Below are 26,922 nucleotides of genomic sequence, written 5' to 3'. Positions count from 1 at the left end.
GAGGAGGTTGTGCCAGGAGCTCCATCAGCCTCTGTTCCCTGCACCCTCCCCCCCAGTCAGGACCCTCCAAGGTGAGGTTGACTGATAAAATACAGCAGACCCAGTTACATTTGAATTTTGATGAATGATGACTAATTGTTTAGCATAAGTATGTCCCAAAGCTTGCATGGGATATACTTACGCTAAAATATAATTTGCTGTTTATCTGAAATTAAATTTAACTGGGAATTCTTTTCTGTTTTCGGGGTTTTTTGTTTTTACTAAATTTGGCTACCCCACTCCAAGGCTGTGTGGTGCCTGGGTGAGAGAACCTCTCCATGCCCTCTTTAGTCTGCCTTACCCTGAGGGGGCCCCACCTGTCTGCTGGAGCACACCGGGGAAAAGGCGTTGGTCCCGCACATGAACACTTTCCGGCCAGTGACAATCAGGACTCGCATGTAGTTCTGACACTCCTCCTAAAGCAACAGTGATAGAGAAGTAAGAGAGGGACAAGGGCACCACATGTGGGGCTGGGTGTCTTCCTTCACACCACTGCACCACAAACATTTGAGAACAACCCCCTCTGTCCCCGATGTGCCCTGATCTGAAGTTCAGGTTGCCTCTGTAGACATCCCCTCCCCTCACACATCCCCCCAACCCCCAGGCCAACCTGCTGTGTCATTGCCAACCCCGATGCTGAGCGCTGCATCCTTACCTGCCCCCAGAGCTCCCCCTCCCTGCACCTGCAGGCTGGGCCTCTCCCACAGGCAGCCCTGTACCCACATGGTGCCCCTCCATCCCCACAACCATAAGCCTCTTGCCAGCTCTAAGCCAGGCCCCTGGACCACGGGAGCCACATACCTCAGTCTTCCCTTTGCTTTGGCAGGAGCGGCGCGTGTCCTCGTTGGAGGCCCACTCCGTGGCCTATGGGAGGGGCACACAGACATCACACCCTGCGCCGCTCACCGCCGGGCAGGAAGCAGTCAGGGTTGGGAGGGGACCAGATGCTGGGGAAGGGTCAATGACAGCCAGCAGGTTAAGGGCCCCCCCTCACTATATCCACGTGGACTCAGAGGCCTGCCAGATCTCCTTACTCAGAGACCCTAAGGAGGAATGACCCCTCAATCCAATACCGTCCCCACCTGCTTGGGTCAGGGAGGCCAGCAGTAACAATGTCTTCATGCTGAACTATCCCCATGCAGCTCTGTCCTGGGACCTCCCCATCTTTCCTCCCCCAGGTCAGCCAGGGAGCTGGAAGTGGCCAAGGAGGACCTTCAGGACCACCCCAGACCGAGTGGACGATGGAAAACGTGCCTCCATTATGTGCCAGATGTCCCTCAAATGAGTGGGAGGCAGGGAGGGAGGAAAGGCTAGATTTGCAAACCTTAGAGACAGATCTATTTAATTTTCCCACTATTATCCTGCAAAATGGTTTGTTTGTTTGTTTGTTTTCCCTCCTTAACGGTGAAGAAACTCAGATTCTGTGTGACTTGCTGCTGCCATGTGGTAGAGCAAGGACTGGAACCCACATTCTTGATTCAAAGGCTCTGTGTGTTTTTTCTCTTTATCCCACTGTCTCAGAACCTTGGGCTTCCCATTTTGTAATTGCTACCCCTCCCTGACGCTGTGCTGTCTGCTTCCCTCGTAGCATGACTCACGCTCTATCGTGGGGTGCACCTGCTGCATCATTGCCCACCCTGATGAGCACTGCATCCTTACCTGCACCCAGCTTTCACTCAGGGACTCGTGTTCCCAAGTGTCCATGACATTAGGATAGGGCTGGTCCCCACCTAGGAACCCCCCTTCCTCTTCACCTATTCTGTCTCTACTCTCTCACACCCCTCCCAGCCTCTGAAGAGCAACTGCAGGGGGAGCACTACCCTCCATGTCCAGGCAATGTCAACAGCCCTGGTGTGTGGCTCGTTATAGATTTCTGGGTCACATGTATAAACAAGAACTGCCTACCTGTCCTGGGAGAGGGAGCCCTGAGCAAGCAGATCTTCTATCCAAATGGGAAACAACAACAACAAAAAAGCCAACCTGCTTTTAATTTCTCACAAAGCTCCTCCTAGCCATGAAGTCCCTGCCTGCAGAGCTCCAGGGCCGGGATGTGGGAGAAGGGTGCTGGGGGAGGAAGCTGCAGGCAGCTGTCCACCCACAGCTCCAAGATGGCTGCTTTGTGGGGCAGAGGGAAGGCTGACTCCGGCAGAGCCTGGATTCAGGAGCGGGGGGGGGGGGGGGGGAGACAAGTTGCTCACGTCTCCATCAGCCCTCTGAGCAGGCTGGGCTCCTCCTGCCACGCCAGGCCTGGAGCTCAGGCAGGCCTCTGCTCCTGGACCTTGGAGGGCAAAGGACCCCTGGCATCTGGCCTCAGAGCCATGGGGTTTATCTGGACAGGAACAATGGAGGCATTGTGATCCTCAGGACCCCATCAGCTCCCTGGCTGAGTCTGATGTGAGAGGAAAGAGGGACAGAAACAAGCAACTCTGGGGCCCCTGGGGCCGACAAGAGCAATGGCCCACAGACACTGCAGAGGGCCGGGCCTGAAGGTCCAAACTGTGGGTGGCTGCGGAGGGATGGGGGCTGGTGGGCAAAGGGGTCTTGCTCATAAGGGGATGCGAGTTCCACTGGCTGGGTCAGTGAGACAGTTGTGCATAATCAAAAGCAGTTCAAGTTCCCCTGAGCTGAATACCCAGACAGGCACTGTGCCGCGGACTTGACAGCACCTCTCTCTTGGATCCTCACCGCCAGTGAAACATGTAGACTTTTGCTCATTTTACAGGTGAGGAAAATGAAGCTCAGAGAAGTTGAGCAATTCACCCAAGGTCACAAAGCTAATAAGCAACAAGCCTAAGATGCAAACCCAGACAGTTAACACCAGAGCTGAGCTCTCTCTGTTACATCCTGCAGCTTCTTACAGTGAATAGATCTCTCAAGCCCAAAGTTAGAACATATGGCCTGAACAGGATATGTATATTTAAAATGGTAACAGCACAGAACAGGCTCGTTTGAGTCATTTTTAAAATTTTTATTTTATTTCAAAAATTATTTATATCCAAGTAATGATGTACAGAGTTGAAAAAGTCAAATGATATGAAAAAATTATTAAAAAAAAAACACAACCAGCAACCCACTCCTCCTCCACTCCAATCCCATTTCCTAAGGACAACCACTTTCAATGCTTTTAGCTTTTTCTCTGTGTGTGTTTGTTTTAACAGAATTTCTTTTAATTGAATTGAATTTTTTAATCCTGTTTCTCAAAAATATGTATCAATCTCAGACTTTCTCTTCTGACTTCCTGATATGGAGGTAAAGATTTTTCCCAATCACCCATCCCGTTCTCCCCCACCCCAAAGCACACATACATTTCCCTTCTCTCCATCCTCCCATTGTAATTATGTAATATTAAGTACTTAAAATGTTAATATAATTATTTTTAAATTAAAATCAACATTGGTATTTACATTATTATGAATATATAAAAATTGTTCACGACTACCAACCAGTACCCTGTATTTCGCTGAATATAAAAGTTGGTTGTAATATGAAACACCAAGGAAGAAAATACACTGCCAGTCAAATCGTTATTACTTAAATTTTTAATGTAAACTTATCGAAAGTGCTCTTATTTAGACATACAATTTTTATCATCTATCAATCTTGTGTGTACAAAAAAGAAAAATGGAAACAAGCCCAATTAAGTATTCTTAAACCTTCTTGAATTCAGTTTGCCTCTTCTGAGTCACTTTTCAGTTGTCAGTTAGTGCTCATTTGTTTTATGTTTGCTTGCTTTAGAGGATCATTTTTTTGAACCACCCAGGGCTTCAGTGATGCAGCAATTCTTAAACCGTATTCCACTCTGGTCTCCAGAATTTTCTTCTGAGCTATGGATCCCATTCTGCAAGTTTGGATGCTGGTACTTCTTGGTCTTACCAGAAGGTGTCCACAGAAGGTTTTCCAAAAAATCAGGACTCATATTCCCCCCTCTTATGATCCTAAAATGGTTTGTGGCCTGAATGTTAATGGGTTGCTGTTATCAGAATAATGACCAAGTTCACACCTGTATAGGCGAGGACAGCTCAATCAGGACAGCAGTCTGGTTGACGGTGACTAAGACGCCATCAACTGAAAGACATGGCCTGACTTCAGACTCATTAAAATGTCAAAATGTGCATCTGAGAATCCATAAAATAATGCCTATTCTGATGAGGTTTCCTCCTTGACCGAGTTTTTGTCTTTCCTGGACTGAATAATGGCTTGATTTTCTTCATTTGCTTGTTTTGCAACGTACGTACCATTAATTTTTTCCCAAATGTCCAACAGGTGTTACAAATCCATCTCATTATCATTTACTAACTGTAAACACGAATGGCTCTGATCATCCATTCGTTCCTGTCCTCTCCCTCCCGCCCCAGCCTCCAGGCTCCTGTCCCAGTGTGGACTGGCTGCTCCTCGCGCCTCCTATTTGGTTGTTATCCTGGGACTTACCTTCTCTCCTTTCCTTTTTGCTAAATCCCATGTTTCCCATTTTTTTGATTTACTTGCTTATTTTGGTGAAACACATCTCCAGTATCCTCCTAAGAAAAGGAACATAGTAGATCAATTTTTTAAAACTTTTTATTTATTCATTTAAGTAATCTCTACACCCAACATGGGGCTCAAACTCACGACCCCGAGATCGAGAGCCACATGCTCTTCTGAGCCAGCCAGGCACCCCATGGTAGTTCAATTTTTTAAAATTCTTGCATGTTTGATTCATTCTATCTTCATACTTGATTGATAGCTTTGATACAGAGTTCTAGGTTGGAAATAACCTCCACTCAGAATTTTAAAGGCATTTATTCTTCCAATGTCTCCTAGATTCCAGTGCTGCTATGAGAAGTCTGATGTAATTCTTTTTTTTTTTTTTTTTTTTTTTTTTTTGAGGAGGTCGGGATGGAGAGGGAGAGAATCTTAAGCAGGCTCCACGCTCAGCATGGAGCCAGATGAAGGGCTGGTTCTCATGACCCTGAGATCATGACCTGAGCCGAAATCAAGAGCTAGATGCTTAACTGACTGAACCACCCAGGCACCCCACAGTTGGATGTAATTCTTATTCCCCAACTTTTCTAAGGACCATTTTCTTTTTCTTTAGACTCTAGAAGCATTTTGGATCTTCTCTTTCATAACAATATCCTGAATTTCACACTGATGTACCTTAGTGCGTGTCCCTTTTGGGAACCCATTCAGCCCTTTCAATGTGAAGACTCATCCTCTTCTTATGTAATTAGATATTCTTATGTAATTTCATCTTTAATCTCTTCCTCGTCTTTTCCTCTGTTCTCTTTTCTGTAGCTCATTAATCCAGTCAACTGTTGGCCCTTGTGTGTTGATCCTCTAATTTTCTGTTATTTCTCCCCGGTTCTTAGTTTCTTGGTTTTTTGTTGTTGTTGTTGTTCTAATTTCTGGGAGATTTTTCTTCAACCTCATTTTTTAATCCTTCAATTCAATTTTTATTCCCCAATCACATTTTTAATTTCCATAGTTTTAATTTATTGTTTTATAAAACAGTACATTTTTATATCTCAGAAGATTCCATTCTTTTTTTCTAATTGATTTTTTAAAATGTTTTCTTATATTTCTCTTATTGTCCCTGTTTTCTTACGGGTTTCTTCATTCTATTTGCTTGTTTGATTTGATCTTTCTCTTTCACTTTAGAGGCTTTCCTGATAGGTCTGGTGATTTTGGGCTATTTCTTTATATTTAAAAATAAATCAACTAGCCATTTCCCACTGAAAGGAACCGGCCTCTTAGAGTAATGGCTGATTCCAGGTCTGGGGTTAGGAAATGTACAACAAGGTGAGTCTGGAACATCTCCTCACACCTCACACCGAACAGCAAGGATGCAACCAAAGGCAACCAGGGTCATCATGTCAAAGGACCCAGGAATCAACTTGAAGAGGCCCCCTACTGGCAGAGATGGATAGTCATGAAAGATAACTGCAATGGACTGAAACACAGCAACAATGTTTAAAGCCGTTTTGAGTTTGTAATAATAATAAAATAATAAAATTAACTGATCATCATTGACAGATTGAGCATTGACAGACACTAGCAAAACAGCTCATTCTTTGAAACGTGGTAAAGAAAGAAAGAGTATCAAACATTTATCCTGCCTTTCCTATATGACTATATGGTTGGGTAACCAAATAGGAGATGAGAAGTTTTTCTTTGTAGAAGTCCAGCTCATACATTGTAACACCTACAGAATTAATGGATCTGGGAAACAATCGTCAATGGCTGCTAACATTGGAAAAAAACAGAATACTATGTGCATCCTAAAAAAGTACACAATAACACCTACGAAGTGAGCAATCTTGCTGGAATCTAAACTGAATAAAGTCTTTAGATCTAGCAATCAATTTACAAATGATACAGAGAATAGAGGAAAATGGTAAAATGTACCACTTGGATTGCAATCAGCAAAATCCAGAGTATAGGGCAAATGACCAGGTTTCTTCAATAAATAAATCACACAGAAAGAGAAAGAAGAGAAACACTGTTTTAGCCCCATACCCCATTAGTGTTCTTTAGCCTTCTTGGAGTCTTAAATTTGGAGACTCACCAGTTAGCTCTTTAGAGAAAGGGTCTTAGTCTCCCTTTGTTGGGGGAGGGGTAAAATGGATGAAGGGATTGCTATGTGGGATGGGATAGGAGCCCTGGATTCCAACCTCTCAATTTAGACAATTTCAATGATTTCCCCCTCTTATCTTTATACCCCATCCTCACATTCCTCAATACCTAACATCCCAATTTCTGAGCCCTTCTGGGGGGTTCAGCTTACTTCTCTGGCATATTTTCCTCTGTAAACTGTTGTGCTCTCCTAAATCAGTTATGACTGTCCATCCACGTTCCATCTCCCTAAAATGTTGTTTAATCTCTTCTCCATCGACGTCTCTCTGTCATTGCGGAGCTGAACCTTTAAAAATTCCTCACTGTCATTTTAGTGGGTTTTTGTGAAGAAGTGGAGATAGACATGTGTGATCAATCAATCTGCCATGCATAAAGCTTTAAACTAGGACTGTCCCAGAAATTCCAGTATGGCAATCTCTAGAAACTGCATGGTTTTCTGCTATGGGGGAGAACAGGTGAGTTGGCCAGGAATTGGAGAAATCTCCTTGCAGACTCAGCACCTCCCCTGGATGCCAGTGACAATGGCTCAACATTAAAACATCTTCTGAGCATTAAGTCCACCATTCAGCAGAGGTTAGATTTCAAATAACTTGAGAGCCACCAGACTAGCTTGGAGAGTGTAGAGATAACTGGAAGAGAGCTCAGAATCAGCTTCATTGTCTGCCAAGGCCCAACAAAGCCCCACATGCGTCCTGACTCGTATGTGCAGAATGGTCTGTGTTTCTCCACTTTCAGGACATCTGGTAGCCCAAGATCCCCCTAAATCCATTGCAATTAGGCCTCCGGTCACCTCATCCCCTGGAAGCCCTCTGGCAAAGGTCAGAAAATTACAGATGAGCTGATTTGACTTCCCTTCCCTGTATACAAGCATGAGTACACACACACACACACACACACACACACACGCACACACGCACACTGCCCTCTGTGCTGTTTCACATGTCTCCCCTCCCTTTAGTGCTTGGAGAATTGGGGAGGAGGCTCAGCATTTCGATTTTCCTGAAGGAATAGTCGTTTACATAAATTGTTTAATAGGGGTTAGGTACTTAGAAGTCCTTTTAATGGACGCTGGTTTGCATAAACTGTTTGTATTTAGATTTTTCTTTATTTCAATTAACAATAAAGCCTTGAGCTTTAAGTTTGGTTAAATCCTACCTTGGGGCCAGTGGGAGGATCAGTTGGCTGTAAAGGAGAGTTAGAACCATGCATACCCACGGGCAGTATGGAGAGTAGAGGAAGCTGGGGTGGGGGTGGGGGGCTGGGCCCTACCTCCTCCCGTGGGCAGTGGTCAGCTCCATTTTAGCACTCGGTTGCCCTGAGCCACTTGTGATAGCAGATGCTGCAGACTGAAAGCTTATGAGCAGAGACCCAAAGTCCCAGAAAGGGCAGTGGAAGCCACTTGCTGAGGTCAGGCTTCTGTGGTCAAAAGTCATGGCTTTTTCAGCAGGCCAGATGACAGACCAGGGGACTGGAGGCCGGGGTTCACCCCCAGCCTCTCCAGGGAATGCTAGACAGCCCACTCCAACCTCTCTCCCTCTCTCCACTTTGTGGCCAGGTGGTTCCCACTACGGTGGGGATGTGGGCATGAAACGTATTTATTCCTCTCCTTAGTTCTGTCGTGGAGAATCCACTCTGGACTCCTGAGCTCAGGCCCCAAAGAGATATCCTGGGAAGGTGGTAAAACCAATTCCTGGTCCACTTGTGGCTGATTTGCAGCGCCCTTCAGAGAAGCTGCTGAAGTTGAGCCCCTGCCCCCATTGTGAGCCCCCAGTGTGAGTTATGGGAGTGGCATTAAGATATCTTCCTAGGGCGAGGCAAGAGCAACACAGAGAGGGATGAGCCCAACGCCAGGCCTCATCAGCAAGTCAGAGAGTCCTAACATCTGATCAGGTGTGGGACCTGGGACCGACGGGCCGGCTGTCAAGGACACCTGGAGTGCCAAACCAGCTGGGCAGCACCTACAGAAACGATACTGAGCTCCTAGAGCAGTGGTTCCTAAATTTGGCTGCACACTGGAATCACTTGTGATTTAAAAATCCCAGTGCCCAGCTGTACCTCGTCCAATCAAGTCAGAATCTCTGAGGGTGGAACCCAGGCATCAGTGTGTTTTAAGTATCTCCTGGTGATTCTAGTGGGCAACCAAGGGTGAACCACTGCCACGAGCCAGGCTAGCTCCATCCCCAACCTGATTTATGCTACCCAGCTCTGGAAGGCAGAAACCTAGATGGCACCATCGGGGGCCAAGGCTTTGGCTAAGCCCTCCAGGGCTGCTAACTTCCCCAACTCTAGGGGTCACCTTCATGCAGAAGACTGTGCCAGGTGCGCCCTGGAGCTGTTTGATGTTGTAACCCTGTGTGTTTCTGTCCCCTGAAGATCTTCCTCCTTCTCTCCAACCCATTCCACTGCCTTAGTTCAATTTTCCCCACCACTCACCTGGGCTATTGCAGTTGCCCCCTAACTGGCTCCTCCACTAATCCATTCCCTGCACCAGGCCAGGTGATCTAAACGCCAAAACTGGTCATGCCACTTCTCTGCTTAAAACCCTTTAGTGACCCCCATTGCCTTCAAAATAAAATATAGACTCCTCTGCTCAGCAGTGAAGACCCTCTGCAGTACGGCCCCTCCCTTTCCCCCGGGCCTCACCTCCTGCTCTTTTCCCACTCACGCCCCATGATCCTGCACACTGGGCCCCTCAGCGCTCCATGCTATCTCACGCCTCTGTGTTCCCCCCGTCAGCTGCCTGGCAAACCCCCAGCCTTCGAGCTCCAGCCCAAGGGTAGCTTTCGGAGAAGTCTTTGCTGACCAAGCGGAGCCTGATGGGTTCCTAGCACCTCTGGGCCATCGCTGAATCTAGCATTCACCCCGCCTGCCTGCTTCCCACCGCATTGCTTTTATTTCTGTGCTTGTTTCTCCTTCTCTCTTTGACTGCTTTACTGCTCCTAGAAGACTTTCATTTGCAGACCTTGGGAACCAAGGAAGCCAACTATCTGAGCTCAGGGCAGGGCCCCTGGATCCACTCCCTCCCACCCACTTTGAACCAACCACCTCTGCACCAACTTTCCCCAGGCCCTGACCTGCTGTGCTTGGCATCTTGGCTTCATCTTCTGTGGATGTCACATGGTAAGTAAGTTCTGGATGGGATGCTTGTGACCAAGCTGGCAGTCCACCGGATGCTGCTATAGCCCAGACCCCAGGACCATGCCACAGAAATCCCATCCAGTACCGGGAACCATTTGTAATCTTCTCTGCTTATTCCTGAGGCCAGTGACTAAGCCTGATTGACCTTTGGATCTCAAATGCCTAGTACCATGCCTGGGACTAAACCCAGGTTTCAGAAGGTACTCAATAACTGTTTATCGGGTGGGTGGTCGGATGAATGGATGGCAGGTTGGCTGCTTAAGGTAAGGACTGGAGGATAGACAGACCCATAAACAGATGAATGGCATTTTCCTTTCAATTTATTCTAGTTCCTCTGGGCCCCTCCCTTCTGATGGTCGGAACTTTTCTGCTCCGTTATACCTCCCCTCTGGCAACCAGCTGCAATGGTCCCTGTGGATATACACCCGGGTGCAGCTAGAAGAAACCAGACCAGAATGTCACAACTGCTCACTAGGGAGGCATCCCCTTCCCCAAATGCCCTTTGCGGTGAAACCCTATACCGAACAGCCTAGCGCCTGACCACCTCCTTCAACCATTCTGTACTAAGGTCCGATGCAGCACTCATGGTCTTGTCTTGGCAACACATGAGCTCGAGAGGTCAGAGCCTCTGCTTGTCTTATAGTCCCTCCCCACCCCCACTCCCCAGTTCTGATGCAATAAACACGCAAGCCTCCCAGAACACAAGAACTGAGTCTTTCCCCTCGTTGAGGAAGAGATGGGCTTCTTTTCTCTAGAATGTTCTGCCTCTGCCGAGGTGATTTGGCATCTGTTTCTCAAGCTGGGATAAATGTTCTGGATCAAGGAGTCCCATTAAAATGCCTCCCAGAGCACTTAGGGAATTATGCTTGGGGAATCCTTCTTGGCAGCAGATAATAAATCAATCACAGCTCAGTGAAAATGCTGAGTTAGAATGGGATCACTCAGGCCAAGCTAAGAAAGGAACCAGGGATACCCTTTCTCTTGAGGCCAAAACTCAGACCTCCGTGTAGGACTTAGAAGGACCAACCATTCCAGTTTGCCCAGTACTGTCCCAGATGTAGCACCATAATTCCTGTACCCTGGGACCCCTCATTCCCAGGCAAACAAGGCCAGCTGGTCACCTGCGCCCAGGTGCTCCTTCCCTCCTGCATTGTGCAGTTCGTCTGCACAATGCAGAAGCCCCATGTGTGCCTCCGTGTTTATGTGACCACAACCCCACTTGCAGCTACCTTCCCAGCAGTTACCTGGAAGCCAGCCTGAGTCCATGCCCATGGGGTTCCTGGTTTTGCTCCTAAAGGCTGAATTCTGAATCTTGCTTCCTGGGCTACCCCAGCCCTAGCTCCCAAATACCAGGGAAATCACAGGAAAGGGAAGGGGAGGGGACGGCGGGGAGGGAAGGCAGGCAAATGTACCTGAAGGAGGGAAACATTGGCAAGGCTGAGTCTGAAGAGGTAGTTCCTGTGAAAACAGAGACAAAAATCATAAGTCAGGCTTCCTGGCTCCTGCTCTGTGGGGGGCTGGGTGCAGACGGTGGAGGGCCTATGGTGGGCCAACCCAGGGAGAGCTTCATCTCCACTGGCTCTTTTAACCTTCCAGCAACCCCGGGAGTAGAGAGAGAAAACTTCATTTACAGATGAGGAAACAGGTGGGATTAATGTCCGAGTCGCAGAGACAGTAAGTGAAGGAGTTGGGATTAAACGGCAGACTTGTCTACTCCCAAACCCCACACTGTCTCTGCAACCGCCCCCCCCCCCCCCCCCCCCCCCCCCGCCGGCTGTGCTGGTAGGACCAGCCCCACCACCATCTTCCCAGCCAGGGAGCCCACTTCTGGTAAACTTGAAGCCTCATGGAGGCTCCTGCAGGAACCTAAACAAGCCATCTCCTTCCTTCCACCCCGAACCACTCCGCTCCTCAGACAGGCCAGCCATCTCTCACGACATGGCGCCTCTGGCCCCTCCAAGGCCTGTCTGCCTCCTCATCTCCTGCAGGGACTCTGGGTCTGCCCTTCCCACAGCCACTCCCTGGACCACCGTGTCTCCTCTTGCCCAAATCACCACCTCCATCCCCTCCCGATTCCTGTCCTGCACCATCCAGCCCACACAGGGCTGCCAGCTTCATCTGCCTCAAACGCTGTTTCCATCACATCAGCCGGCTGCTCAAAAACCTTAAATAAGGAAATAGGTCCACACAAAAACCTGCACTTATAGCAGCTTTATTCACAATTGCCCAAACTTGGAAGCAACCAAGAGGCCTTTCAGCAGGTGAGCGGATAAATAAACTGCAGTGTTTCCAGGTAATAGAATATTCCTCAGAGCAAAAAAGAAGTGAGCTATCAAGCCATGAAGACATGGAGGAAACTTAGATGCATAATACCAAGTGAAAGAAGCCAATCTGAAAAGGCTACGTACTGTATGATTCCAGCTATGATATTCCAGAAAAGGCAGAACTATGGAGACAGTGAAAGATCAGTGCTTGTGGGGTTGGAGGATGAACAGGTGGAGCACGGAGGATTTTTAGGGCAGTAACTACTCTAGGACACCGTAATGGTGGTACATATCATTATACCTTTGTGCAAACCCACAGAATGTAGACCAAGAGACCATAACGCTGACTGCAGACTTTGGGTGATAATGACATGTCAGCGTGCTTCTTCAATTGCAACAAATGGACCCCTCTGGTGGGGGAGGCTATGCATGCGTGGGAGCAGGAGCTATGGGGGAAACATCTGTACCTTCCCGTCAAGTTTGTTGTGACCCTAGAACTGCTCTAAAAATAACAGCGTTAATGTTTAAAAGCCCTTAGATAACAGTGGTGATCTGTTAACCACCCCTTGGGGACTCACAGCAGCCGGCGGGGAGGACACCGCTCTGCCTGGACTCTGGAGCTACAAGGCCACTATGACCAGGCACGGACTTGGAGGGTGACAGGGCCACTGCCGGCTCACGGAGTAGACCCTGCGGCAGAGGCAGGGAGAATTCCCGCTCAGCTACCTGCTGGGAACCTTCTGGGAGCCTCAGTGTCTGCATCTGTGAAATGGAGAAAAGGCATGCCTGTCTTTCTCATTTCACAGGCCTGTGGAGATGAGGGAATGGTGTGATGCGTGTTAAGAGGCCTTATTAATGTCAAGCAGATGTAAAGTCTTGGATTTCCCTAAGAATTTTCTTTCTTTCCTTCTAATATCTTCTTTTGGCCATTTCTCTTTTGGTTCCTGAGGTGTTTAGGAATAAGTGCTTTAGAACTTTCTGGCCTACCTCAGCTGTACTGAGAAGAGCATTGGGGAGAAAGGTTGTGGCCAGCAGGAGAAGGGGGGCGCTGCTGAATGAATCCAGGGGCCTGAAGGAGACACCCCCACCTGAAGGTTTCTCTTCCCCAGCTCTGGCACCAGGCCCAGCCTCCACTTAGCTTCTTCGTTGTCCTGGGGCTGGGCAGGCCTCACGGGGTGACCTTGGCTCCAGGCATCTGCTGGACCTCCCCAGCCCCTGCCCTGCAGAGCTTCCCCTCCCCCTCTGTCCTGGCCTGAGGACAGATGGGCTCGGGCTCTGCCCCAGCTGTCTGCTCAGGTAATGCAGGCATCTGCTTACAGCTTTAAAAAATTAGGGGAAATATTGCATCACTTTATTAATTTTTATCCCATCAAAAATCATTCATCACAGCATCGCAGTCTGCTCTTCTGGGAGATGAAAACAGAGAGAAATCTCCCCAGCCTGACCTGCCCCTAAATCCCTTATGGAACAAGGCAGGTATACAGGAATGAAAAATATCCCCAGCCTGAATTCCAGAGACCCAGGGGGTCAGAAAGAATGGGGGAAACGTCTGGAAGAAGAAAAGGAGGAAGGAAAGTGACCTAGAGAAAGGGGGAGAAGAAACTGAGGACTCACTTCATTTGCTGTGAGGGCTGCAATGGACCAAGTGCAGGCCTGACTTTCCCTGTCTCTGAGGGCACAGCCAGGCTCACGGTGGCCCCCCCCCCCCCCATGTGGGGAAGCCCCAGAATGGATGAGAAAGAGCCCTGTGAACACAGGCGGGTGGCCTGACCCTGCTGAGCCTCAGCTTGCTAGTCCATACAATGGGAATAATCACAGACCGCCCTGCCTGGGGCGGATGTGAAGACGAGGTGATTTATTACATGCCTCATTTACTCCATGTTGTAGGTGCTTTACTGCGTATATGGTACTCTGTTGTCATCTTGTTAAGTGATCTCGGGAAGCTCCCCTCACCCTCTCCTGTTCCTTGCCTCTTCATGTTTAAGTCCAGGGCAGGTGGATTAGACTAGTGATTTTCAAAACCTGAGAGTCGTCACACTCACCTGGAGGGTTGGCTAAACCACATTGCTGGCCCCACCGCCAGAGCTTCGGATTCAGCAGGCTTGGGGTGGAGCCCAAGAATTTGCATTTCTAACAAGTTCCCAGGTGCTGTTGGTCCTGCTGGTCCAGGGACCACTCTTTGAGACCCACTGGAGTAAACATCTCTAAGCTCCCTTCCCTACTAGAGTTGATGGTCCATGATTTTATGAGAACTATCTCCTTCTCTTCCACTCCAAAACATCTCCACAAGTCCTCCCTAGATCCAGAACAGTGGGGTTCAACAAGATCAGGCAACACAGAGGGAAGTGAAGGGCTTCACAGGAGAAGTTGGCGGCCTGAGTCCGCATCCCCGGTGCAGGCGGCCAGCCAGCCAGCAGGGGGCTCCTGGGCACCTTCTCTGCATGGAGCTCCCAGGCAGGCCGTTGACTGGGCAGTCCTGGCAGCAGGGTAGGGACAGGAGGTAGAAGGTGGCCAGCAGGTGTTCTGCTCTCAGTAACTACCAGCCATGAAGGAATATGGCTTGCTGAGATCTGGAGGTGTAGAGCTCACCGCCCCCCCCCCACTCCCCACCCTTGCTCCAACTAATGCTTCCTTTTGTGGGAGACAAACATTCAGATACAGAAAGGGTCTGGCAGAGAGGAACCCTGGCCCAAGACGAGGATCTGCCCATAGTGGGCTCATCCCAAATAATATTCCCTCCACCCAGTTCTAAGCACACTGCCACTCGTGGCACCAACCCTCCTACACCTCATTACCTGGCTCCCACGATGAGCTGGTTCCTGGAGGGATCCAGAGCAAGCTGGGAGAAATCTCGTGCTCCGGGGTACGTGAAGTTAAAGACCCACGGCCTCAGATCTGGTGGAGGGACAGACAAGCATTCTGGTTACTGCTGCACCAGCATCCAACCCCAGAATGGAAGGGGGAAAGTAAGGATGAAGTCAGGGAGCAATGAGGCAGGGACACCCCTGAGACGTGGGTTCCACCTGCCCCCTCTGTGAGCAGCCAGCTGGGGGACAGGGAGTGGGAGTGTTGTCGTTGTCCCTGCTATGTTCCCTAGTTCAGAGAAGGGCTCCACCTGACCCCTAGCCATCCAAAGGGAAAACTGTAATCATCCTTGACCCCCCCTAGACTCTCAGCAGCACTTAAAAACACTCCCAAATCCCGACTGTTCCACCTCCAAGAAATCCATCCCTCTTGCCCTCTGCACCCACTCCCATTCCAAGCTACTATCGTCTCTTGCTTGGACTGGTGCCAAGAGCATCTTATCTAGCCCGGCTTCCACTCCTGCCCCTCCGGTCCACTTCCTACAAGGCAACCAGAGTGATCTTTCTAAAATGCAAATCTGGTCAATGTCACTCTCCAGCTTAGAACCCTTTAATAGCTCCCAGTTGCCCCGAGGAAAAGTTGCAACTCCTGTGGAGGACTTTGGGTTCTGGACTCACTGTCTTCCCAGTTCCAATGCCTGGCACATTAACTACTTAGTGATCCACTGAGACTCAGAATGATGCTTCATCTTTTACATTCCCCCTCAAACTATCACCCCAGCCACACTAACCTAGAACACTGTGCAGATCTCTCCCACCAAAGCCTGCAAACCTTTGCCCTTTGGTGCTCCCTCAATGGAACAGTCCTGTTCACCGCCCACCCCCACCTGCCTCCCCTGACTCCCCCAAGGCAGGGTAAGGTCTCTACTTTACTGCCATCAAAGCCCCCATCTTGTTGGGGGTCTAGCCCCATTGTTTTCCCTGGGGGGTACGGAAGATCTTGCTTCTTAGATCTATAGGCTCTGCCCAGCACCTGGAAGGAGTTGAGTGAATACATGAGTAATCCTCAACTCCCTTCTATATACAAAGGATCAAGTTTTCAGACAAGGCTCCACGGAGGTGGGAGAAATGCGACATGGAGGGTCAGTGTCTATCATTGTCTCCAAGGAAGGCCAAAGCCTACCATGGGAATTGGGGGGGCAGAGACCTCACAGCCCTCTGGATGGGTGGGCAGTGGTCTGAGGAGGGTATGCCTGGAGCACAGTGCCTAGCTGACCTTCCCTCTTTCCCTCCCACTGGACACCCCCTTCTCGCATCCTGGTCCACGGCCTCCTTAACAGCTCCCCTCAGCCATGGCCTCATGGGCGGGAGGGAACTGATCAATAATGAGGGAGCCGTGGGGCAGAGAACTTTATGTCAATGGGGATAAAGATGAGGAAGAAATGTGAGGCCCTGGGCTGTCTCCCCACAGCGCATTAGCAACTGGCTCACAGAAGGTCCGGAGGAGTGTGCGTGCGTGCGTGTGTGTGTGTGTGTGTGTGTGTGTGTGTGTGTGTGTGTGTAACCCAAGGGAAATAAATCATTGCGCATTATCCCTCCACTACAGAGTAAAAGCAGCCCTTCATTTCTGCACGATAGGCGAACACTTAATCACTCCCTGGAGAACTCGAGGTTTTGTGAGCTGGATGTTTTTCAGAAAACTGATATGCACGATTAAAAAAAAAACAAAAAAAAACAGAAGAAAGAAACTCTGCAGCAAAATGTAGCAAACCCCTTGGGTCTGCCTCTGCCCTCAGCAGGTGACTACAGGTTAGTGGCATCTGAGCAATATCGATATAAGGAATAGATCTGGAGTCCAGTAGGCTGGGCCACCCTCAGAAGTCCTGGCAGAATAGTATACTACCTTAGAGACTAAGCCAAGGGTCCTCCTCCTCCAGAAAGACTTCCTGGATTATAATCTCTCCACCCTGCTTTTATTTTGTTCCATACTCTCTCTACCTTGTCTGTTCCATTCACACTGTATGTTTTTGTCACTCTGAACGTGCTCAAGTCTCTTTTCTGTGTGTGGGGGGGCGGATATAAGGGGCTTGCCTGCCCATCAGACTGAGTGCTCCCCAACAGTAGCAACTGGGTCATACTTCAGTTCTCTTCTTCCCCTCCGACGGGGATCTTCCCAGATGTGGACAGCTGAACAGGGGAAGAGGGGGTGTGACTGGAGTGCAGCAAGCCAGGAGAAACTCTGTCTGGGGACTTCTCAGCCTGGTCTTCACTCAGGCCCTTTCCTGGGGCAGGGAGGGGAAGGGAAGATGAAACCGGGCAGGAGGGGGGATGGCTGGCAATGGAGGGAGGGGCAGGGGTAGGAGTGGAGGGTGGCAGCCACTTCCAGTTTCTGTCCCTCTCCCCTAGCCCCAAAGGGACCACCGACAAGGGCAAGGGGAAAGGGGCGAGGGGGGAGAGATGCAGGCGGGTGCGGCACATTGATCCTGGGGGAGCGGTCTCGGGAAGGGAGCCAGCTTCCTCTTATTAAACAGGCAAACAGGACCAGAGGGAAGGCTGTCTTTAAAACACCAATCACGTTCTGAGAGCTCTGTGTGCAGTGAAGGCTTCGGACGGCAACTTTAAGAGAAAAATGACATTCTCCATGACGCGCCTGTGATTTTTAATTATAGTCAATTCAATTACCCACTTTGTGGATTAACCACTGTCAGTGTTAACTCCATACTGGCTTCTCCCTGCCTCCTAGAAATTCCATGCTGTGACAGAAGGAAGAATGTGCAGGCCAAAGACAAACACAGGTGGGCCCCCCTTAAAAAAAACCCGTAGGAGAAAATTTGACCTTACAAAATGGAAAAATGCCTGTCAGATTTTGCAACCGGTATGTTCCTCTGGGGTATTTAGGGGTTACTCACAGATCAGTCAGGTGTCAGAGGAGCAGGAAACTCACAGCTACGGGGTTGGAAGCCTACTGATCAGTCAGAAATAAAATGTAACATCTGAGGGGATCCTGGAAGCTGTGGGTTGGCGTTGGGCTGGGTCATGTGGCAACTTCTCTGGAATGCAGCATCACCCAGAACACAGTCAGTCACCTAACATGAACTGAGTCCCTCGTTGTGTGCTCAGCAGTACTAAAAGATGTGAGGAGACAAGAGATCCAGTTCTGGTCCAGGACCAACTGCGCTGGGGAACCAAAGGGTGTGACCTCTAAGGAACAAGAGATATTCGAATACCCAGAATGAACTCTCACTCTCCTCTGAAGTCCCACAGCACCCAGCTCTGTCCCTGGTGTCAAGTAGGGCTCAATAAAAAAATTTGGTGAATGGATAGGAAAACTCAAAGCTGTCAGAGTAGAGAACTGGGTGGCTTGAGGGCAGGCCAGGAAGGCTGGGGAGGAAATGCAGAGATGATGCTTCTCTCCGGGGCTGTCAGTCTGGGATGATGGGCCATCTCTGCTTGCTGGGGCAAAGGGGATTCCTTAGTTATTCTATGTCAATCGGAGCCCCATTCCTCTATTCAGAAAGAGGGTGGGCGGGAAGTTAGTTTCATTCAAGTGATACACACCTGCAGATTAAAAATGGTGTCAAGGGGAAAAAACAATGGTGTCAAGAAAGCCAGGCACTCAAGGAACACACCTTCCACCTCTCTACTACCCCCACTCCCTCCCCAGTTCGCGCCAGTACAGACCAGCCTGGCAGGGCTGGGGGTTGGGGGGTGGCGACAGAATTCCCCGGCTCTCCTTCCATTGTCCCTGCCCCCAGAACCAGCCAGGCCAACTGTGTCCGCCAGCAAGGCCCCTGAAAGGAAATTGTCCATCAGGAGCTGCCACGGCTCGTCCAACAAGAGGACAGCCGTCAGAATCCCACCGCTTCCATCCCCTGCTTGGTCCTTCCCTTCAGGGACAGCCACCAGAACCCTGGGAGCCATCAGAAGTCTGAGAGTGTACGCGTGTTTTGTAGGCTTAAGGACATTGCTAATTTACTTTAATCCACTTAAGCCTTCAAAGCCTTGGATCCCAGCTCAAACAAGACAGCACTGAACTCAGAAGACAGCTGCAAATTCTCCTCCCCAAGACAGGGGCCAGCCCACAGCTGGGAATGCCACCCTTCTAAACCACCCCAGCCTCCCCACCTTGCCACCCCCAACTCCTATCCATACCACCCCTCCCGCCCCCCAAATCCCATGCCAGCCTCAGACTTTTGCATTTATTTTTCTGCTCTGGTTTCCGTCTCGCCCCTCTCGATTAGCTGTGTGGAATCCCAGAGGATGGCTTCTCAACCTCCTGCCCGGGCGACCTGAAGGTGGAGCACCCGTCACTCTGCCAGGGGGACTAGAAAGAGCACTTGGATGCCTGACATTAAGGCCTGCCCCTGACAAGATTCTCCAAACCTCTCTACCTCAGCCCTCCCATTTGTTAAAGGAGATTGACCATCCTTGCCCTACCTCCCTGCCACGGTTATTGTGATGTGGAAATTCGGCAGGTGTTTATCAGACTTAAGAACCTGGGGACCCCTGAAGCTGCATCTGCAGAATCCAGTGTGACCTGCCGTGCAGGTGATGGATCCGGAAGTGTTGACGTGATCATGGCCCCACCAGGGAGCCCCAAACTGGCCACCAGGTCACGGGAGAACATCCGGGATGCTCCAGTATTTGTGTTTTGTTTTGGATTTAGATTATCATCGAATATAAATATTAATTTTAGAAACTCTTACTGAGAATTTACAGACCCCTCAGAATATGTCCAGTGATTCACAAATCCCAGTTTGGGAAATACTTTAATAGGACATCTCATGCCCTCCCTTGACAGACAAAGGGAGTTATTAGTCATCAAGTTCCCCTTCCCTGTGGGTTCCCAGGGCCCCGAAGACAGGCATCCCTGCAACTGTCTTAGAGCAGCAGGAAGTTTCCAGAGATCTCCAGGCACTTCCAAAGAGTGAGCCATCTCCATTCTGCCTCCCAAGGGAGCTACGAAACAGAGGTCACGCTTCCAGAGGAGCTAGAGCTGGGATGGCCAACAAACCCTCGCCCACTCCACCCAGGGCACCCACACCCCCACTTCTAGCAGGAATCCCGGAGAAAGGTGCCCTCCTCCCCCAGGTGAACACAGATGAAAGCCTAAATATTAACTGTCTGGAGACTCGAATCAGAGCCCTCCGGCCCATGGCTGCCCAGCCTGCTTACATCTATCCTCAGGGGAACATCTGGGACTTCCGACAGCCGGAGACCCTGCGGAGTCCGGACCTAAGTCCTTCAAGACCCAGGCACGGCGAAACAGGAGCGAGTGGGAAGCAGCTCTCACCTGCAAAGGCCACAGTGGGGTGCTCCCTCAGGGCGCACAGCTCCTGCTCACTGCTGGCGTTGGTGGTGACATCCTGGGAGCAGGACAGGTGGAACACCAGCAGTGTGAGGCTGGGTGGCAACAGGGTGACAGCCAGGGGTCCCGGGAACACCATAGTGGGCCCCTCTGCGGTCCTAGCTCCTGGAGGCAGGCCGGGGAAGATCTGCAAGGCAAATACTCAACCTCACCACGCGCTCCGTCAGCCGCGCCCACTTCTCCCCCGCTTCCTCCATGGTTGTGAGCAGTCTCCCGGGGCTCAGTTGGTTTGTTGGCGTAAATAAATTTATAGTTTTACTTATGTGACTTACAGTTTACCTTGCCCTCATAACACAAAGTTATAGATCATATCTTGAGAGCTAATTTCCCTTGTAATGGTCTTCTGGATAAAAACTGACAAATTATAGAGCTTTTTCTATTATGACCCCAAATGGCTTAAAATTAGTTTTAATGATAAAGGTAGTACCTAGGGGTTTTAATAAGTGGAGCTGGGGCAAGCGGGTAGCCATTTGTAAAAAGATAAATTCGGATCCATAACCCACACCTTATACTAGGGAATATTCCAACTGGATACAAGACTTAGGTGTTAAGAATAAAACCATAAAAATACTAGAAGAAAATGTGGGCAGAATTCTTTATGACCCCGGAATAGAGAGCCATGACTCAAAATCCGAAAGCTGTTAAAGAAAATATTGACAAATTTAACTACATGAAACCCCAAACTTCTGCATGGCTCCTCTCCCCGCCAAAATGAACACCAAACAAAATCAAAAAGGTAAATGACAAACTGGAAAAAATATTTGCAATACATATCACAGACAAAGGGCTAATATTCCCAACATATAAGTAATTCCTGGGGATCAAGAGGGAAAAGATCAACAATCCTTTAGAAAAATGGGCAAAGAATATAAATACAAACAGGGCTTAAAAATACGAATGACCCCATTTTCACTCATAATAAGAGCAATGCAGGCGTGCCTGGGTGGCTCAGATGGTTAAGCATCTGCCTTCATCTCAGGTCATGATCCTGGGTCCCGGGATGGAGTCCTGCATCAGGCTCTCGGCTCAGCGGGGAGCCTGCTTCTCCCTCTGCCTCTGCTGCTCCCCCTGCTTGTGCTCTCTCTGTCCTTTCTCTCTCAAACGAATGGATAAAATCTTTTAAAAAAATAATAAGAGCAACGCAAATTAAAACTTAAGACAGAGGTACGCACTGTTCACCTATCACTTTAGCAAAAATCTAAGTTAGATGTCCCTCTTGGCGAGGCTCTGGGAAAGAGGGTATGGCACGCTCATGGATACCACTGTGCAGAACGGTACAACCACCAGAGAGAGGAGTCTGGCACAACGGCAGAGGCGTGTACTCTTTGACCTAATCTCTGGGAGTCTTAACCTGTGCTACTCAAAGTGGGGTCCATGGATCAGTGACCATCCACAACCTGTGACGACTTTGTGGTAAGATAAACGCAGAAACTTGAGAGGGAGTGTTTAAAAACCTTTATGGTAATGTGACAGAGTAATTTTTATGTCTATTGGATCTAATAAAATGTGGGGGTTTGTATTTTTCACAGTTTTTTTGGTCAATTCACTTCTCCACTAATTCACTTTTATTGAATTTTATGTAAGTATCCATCTGCGACAGATTGTAAATTGAAATGTAAAACCTGCTCCTTCGCCACAGATCGTGGAGAAGCAAAAATAGACTAAAGAGGCACCTGCACACATGCAAAGTGATTTATGCACAAGATGATCCCTTGGGGCATTCTTTGAAATAACAGAAGACAGGGAAACGACCAAATATCTCGCCCCTGGACACCGCTTACATAAGCTGTGGCATATATTTGTAATGGAATACTATGCAGCTCTAGAAAAGAAGGGGGATTTTTCTATAGATTTTGATAAGGAGAAATCTCCATGTATATTAAGTGAAAAAAAAAACCCACAATGCAGAGCAGTGTAATAGCATGCAAACTTTTGTGTAAAAAAAAAAAAGAGGGTAGAAATAAGAATATATATTTATATGTACTTGTATTAGCATTAACATGCACTGGAAAAATAAACCCAAACTAACTGTAAAGCAGGTTAACGATGAGTAGCAAAATCATGAGAGAGGTCTCTCAATATATACCTTTTTTTTTTAAGATTTTATTTATTTGAGAGAGAGAGAATGAGAGATAGAGAGCACGAGAGGGAAGAGGGTCAGAGGGAGAAGCACACTCCCTGCTGAGCAGGGAGCCGGATGTGGGACTCGATCCCAGGACTCCAGGATCATGGCCTGAGCTGAAGGCAGTCGCTTAACCAACTGAGACACCCAGGCGCCCCTCAATATATACCTTTTTATATTATTTTCACTTTTGATTATTAAATATGTTTAATATTACCCATTCAATAAAAAATTTAAAGCCTTTTATTTTTTATTTTTTAAGATTTTATTTATTTATGAGAGAGAGCGAGAGAGAGCAAGCGCAGAAGTGCGGGGGGAGGGGCAGAGGGAGACAGAGAAACAGACTCCCCGCTCAGCACGGAGCCCAACATGGGGCTCAATCCCAGGACCCCGGGATCATGAGCTGAGCCAAAGGCAGATGCCTAACCGACTGAGCCACCCAGACGCCCCTAAAGACCTAGTTTTAGTTCCCTAAAATGTCTAATGTGGGGGAGCACAACGGTTCCTCTGGAGCCTGATTCAGACCTTCTGAATCAGCTCCCACCTCTCTCCTTCCCTGGCCCATCCGATGTGTCACCAAGCCTTGCTGACACCACATCCCTCACAGGTCCCTAACCCACGGAGTGACCTCCTTGCGGTCACGTTCCTCATCTGTGAAATACAAGGTTGAACTAGATCAGGGATTCCCAGCTGGAAGCGGGAGCAAATCAGAATCACTTGCACTGGGGGTGGGGTCCTGGGGCTGACAGGTGAGTGATCCCCAAAGGTGATTCTGACAAACCTCTGCAGGGACTAGAGGCCCCTGGGGGGTCCTTCCTGCTCTGAGACCCTTTGCTCCTAACCCCTCCTCTCTCTTCCCTTCCGATCACCATTACCTTACTCCAGGTCTGGAAAACAAGAACAGGATGATTTTCCTCCTGCCTGTTTCCTCACATGCCTGTGAGATGGGCTAACACCTGTCGTTGTGTTGCTTTGAGGCTTCAAGGAAATCCCCTGGTGACTCTGGGGACTGTGCCCCCAGCAGAGCGCCCCTTGCCTTTACCCAGTCCCATCCCGCATCCCATGGGGCATTGGTCCCTAGAGCACCTCCATGGTCCCCTCAGCCTCGGGGTTCAAACGTGCAACTCTCTGTTCCTCCCCGGGAGAGCTTGGCCATCCCTCTTAGCAGAAACCCACCAGGAGGGAGGTTTGGCCCAGGCATACTCCCTGGGGTGATTTTCACATGGCCGCTCGCATGGTGTTATTCTTGAGAGCTAAACTGGGTCTTTCCTGCTGCATGGGGCTTGGCACTGCTATGGAATTTCCTCTTGCCCTTCAACACTTGTGCTAGATGCTTTCTATTTGTCCCTCTACTCTATCCCCTCCGCCCTGCTCAGTGCCTGGACTGCAACAGGGGACTCCTTCCCTCTGTTTGGCCAATGGGGGCACTGGCAGAGATGGGAGGAAGGAGGGAGAAAGGAGGCAGCAGGGTGAGCGGCCGCCCCCCCAACAGAAGGTCAGAGTTAAGCCCCTGGTTTCAACAATTGCCGGCTCCCCCCTCCTCCCTTTGCCTGGGGCTGGTGCCACCTCCTGATTATCAGCTGCAGGGTAGAGCCCAGTGAGCAGCCCCATATGGTTCCCAAACCCCTTCCCAGACCTTCATAAATAGTTCCTTTATTAAACTGCCCTCCCATTTTCCAATTTGAGTGTGCCATCTGTTTCCTGGGGGGACCCTGACTGATATAACATCTCCCCGGTGATATTCGACTCATAGGCAAATATTTTTTAGACCTTAGCTGGGGCTTTGCCTCCATCAGCCCCTCACCTAAGGTGGTATGGCAACTGCCCTTCCCTCATTTTTCCCAACCCTCCCCTGGCCCCATCCTTTCCTCCAGGCCCCAGGCCTTAAAGTACTTAATTTCCACAGCAGAAGTTCCAGTCACATTATGGTTTTTATGTAAATATGTCCTCCAAGTTTCTCCTGAATCAATAATTACTAGATTAATATCACCTGGTCCACCTGGGCCCCAGCACAGCATGGCTGCTGTCTGAGGAGAAGGGCCCAGAAGGAAGCACAGGAATGGGGGTGGGGAAGGCCTGGGGCCAGGACCCGGATTCCAGATCAGCTCCCCTCAGGTGAGGAAGGAGGAAGAGAGGAAGAGAGAGCCATGCACACTGCACACAGGCCAGACAGCCCCCTAGAGAGAGACAGACTGAACGCTAATCAGGCAGGAGACAGGAAAAGCCTTTATTCCGATGAGCATTCCAAGCCTTAGGAACGCGAGTGTGGGCCAAGGTGCTGACTTCAGGGATCCCACAGGGACACATGCACAGGCCTCTTTAAGGACCTCCTCTGCCCTTGGTAAGGAAGCCAGGAGACCCTAAGAGGGGTGCAAAGGAGGGGCAGAAGGAGCAGGGCAGCGAGGAAAGGGGCCAGAGTGTGGGGTGCTGATGGTCAGGGCAGAGCCCGATAAGCCAGGCCTTGCCGCTTTGCAAATGTCAGCCACAGGCAAGGGTGCCATCCTGAATGAAGGAGAAGAGTGGTCAATCCCCACGTCACTGAGCACTACATGACTAGTCTTTGTGAGCAGAGTGCTAGGCACTTGTTTGGGGGGGGTGACTTTCCAACTCCTGAGAATCCCCCTTCTTTGGAAATTATCTCCCCTCCATCCACAGGTCAAAGGGGTAGGCGTCGCCCGCAGCCTTACATGCACCCACCCCCACCCCACCATAGCCCCTTGCACCGAGGATAGTCATAGGGTCCAAACAGACCAATGAGATGTCCTCCCGTGGCAGTGTGGGTGTGTAACGCCCATCCCTCCCCAGGGTCAAGTCAGTCTTTGTGGAGGAAACTGCGACAAGCACTGTGGGCCCCGTGGGGTGGCTGTCTTCTGTCTGTCATGTGGGCTGAGGGGGAGAGCCGATGAGATGGCCATCTGAAGACAGACAGCCGTGACAGGAGTCAGACAGCGGAGACTCTCTGGAATGCTAACAGACTTCCGGTCCCCAATCCTAGCCCTTTCTTGAGGTCTGTCTACCTCCTACGTCCGTGAGCCATGAGCCTACTTCCCCGATCCCTGTCATAAGATCTTCCATTTTTGCTTAAGCCAGCCAGAGTCCTGTCAGACCCGGAGTCGCCTCACACTATTGACTCCTGGTGCGCACACTTGCCTGCTCCTTCCTAAAGGAGCCTCTGCACTGCTGGGCGCTGGGGGGCAAGGTGCCCTGCTCAAAGCCTCTGCTAGCGGACCAGACCAGACAGGGGTGGCCAGCGCGATGCGTGAGGAAGTCGTCAGAGGGCGCTGCGGGGAAGCACTCGAGGAGGGTTTCCTTCTCCCTGCGTGGTCTACAGCTGGGATGGACGGGGCTACATTGGCTTCCCTGAGCCCATGACACGGATCGTGCTGCAGAAGGCTAGGTGGTGGGACCTGGGAGGTCGACAGAGTCAGTCGGCTCTGCCCACCTCCAGACTTGGTGCTGTAATGTTTGCCCGTCACGCTTCTGTGCCTGTTTCCTTACCTGTGAAATGGGGAGACTACCTCGGAGAGGTGTTGTGAAGACTGAATGAGGCTGAGAACGGCACCTGCCCTGGGTGCCTGAGTGCAGCAGTCGGTTCAGCCTCCGACTCTTGATTTTGGCTTAGGTCCTGATCTCAGGGTTGTGGGATCCAGCCCCACATGGCGCTTGGCCCTGGGCATGAAGCCTGCTGAAGATTCTCTCTCAGCCCTTCCCCACCCCCCAAAAGAATCGCACCTGCCCTAAAGTACACAGTACAAGGGTTGGCTATTAGTATTATTGTTGTTGCTGAATAACTCACTCCCCATCTGTTTAAGCCCTTGTGCTTCAGGTCTCAGTTATCACCAGCCAGACACCATTCCTATACCATACAGTTCGGTTTTCATTCCCATAACCAAATATGCCTCAGACAAACAGGAATTTCTATTTCTAGTATATTTGTCTGACCTGACATTAAAATAATCTGGTAATTTCTCCACAGGCAGTGCATAGCAGAGGCCCCCAATCTTCCTGAGGGCTGTAGTCCTGAGCTCAGGAGGTCACCAGGCCTGTGGAGATCTATGTTTTGTCACCTGTAAAATAAGGCTTATAGTTCCCTGCCTGAGAACTAAGTCTGGCACAGAGTGGGCCCTTTATGAAATCCACTGGTATATATTCGTATACATGAAACACTCACTAGTTACTGAAGTGTCTTCCCAGGTTCATCCACTCGTTCGTTTATACCATACTTCCCTGAGCATTAGCTGAACACGTATGTGCGGGTGCCTGTACAGACAGGAGAAGTGAGGGAGGGGGAGCGCCCCGGACAAGTGCATGGTCTCTGCCTTCAAGGAGCTTACAGTGTAATGGAGGCGAGGAGAACGTTCTCCAAGGAGCAGTATATCACCAGATAGACACGGTGGCCCGGGGCCCAGGGTTGGACAGGTAAGGGGGCACAGAAAGCCTACACTTCATCCTGTCTCGGAGCCACTCGTCACTGGCCCTGTGGCAGTGTTCTCGAGGAGTGGGGAAAAGGGACCCGTAGTACCAGACAACTCCTGCTATTTTTGGAAACCATCAGTGATAAGGAAAGCATTTTCC

General features: G+C 49.8%; 1 protein-coding gene across 2 annotated transcripts in view; it reads right to left on the bottom strand.

Annotated features, from left to right (window-relative positions):
- The window catches only part of SEMA5B (semaphorin 5B), a 119,211-nt gene that overhangs the window by 20,359 nt on the left and 71,930 nt on the right, over positions 1-26,922 (bottom strand). For both annotated transcript variants that reach the window (XM_027587675.2, XM_027587674.2), the window contains exons 2-6: positions 20,151-20,352; positions 14,849-14,948; positions 11,202-11,247; positions 841-903; positions 357-455 (exon numbers count right to left, since the gene is read on the bottom strand). In XM_027587675.2, coding sequence (XP_027443476.2) covers positions 357-455; positions 841-903; positions 11,202-11,247; positions 14,849-14,948; positions 20,151-20,352 — 510 coding nt within the window. The remainder of the gene's footprint in view (positions 1-356; positions 456-840; positions 904-11,201; positions 11,248-14,848; positions 14,949-20,150; positions 20,353-26,922) is intronic.

This window comes from Zalophus californianus, chromosome 1 (genome assembly GCF_009762305.2).
Source record: "Zalophus californianus isolate mZalCal1 chromosome 1, mZalCal1.pri.v2, whole genome shotgun sequence".
NCBI lineage: Eukaryota > Metazoa > Chordata > Mammalia > Carnivora > Otariidae > Zalophus > Zalophus californianus.
This window is presented reverse-complemented; position numbering and strand designations above follow the sequence as displayed.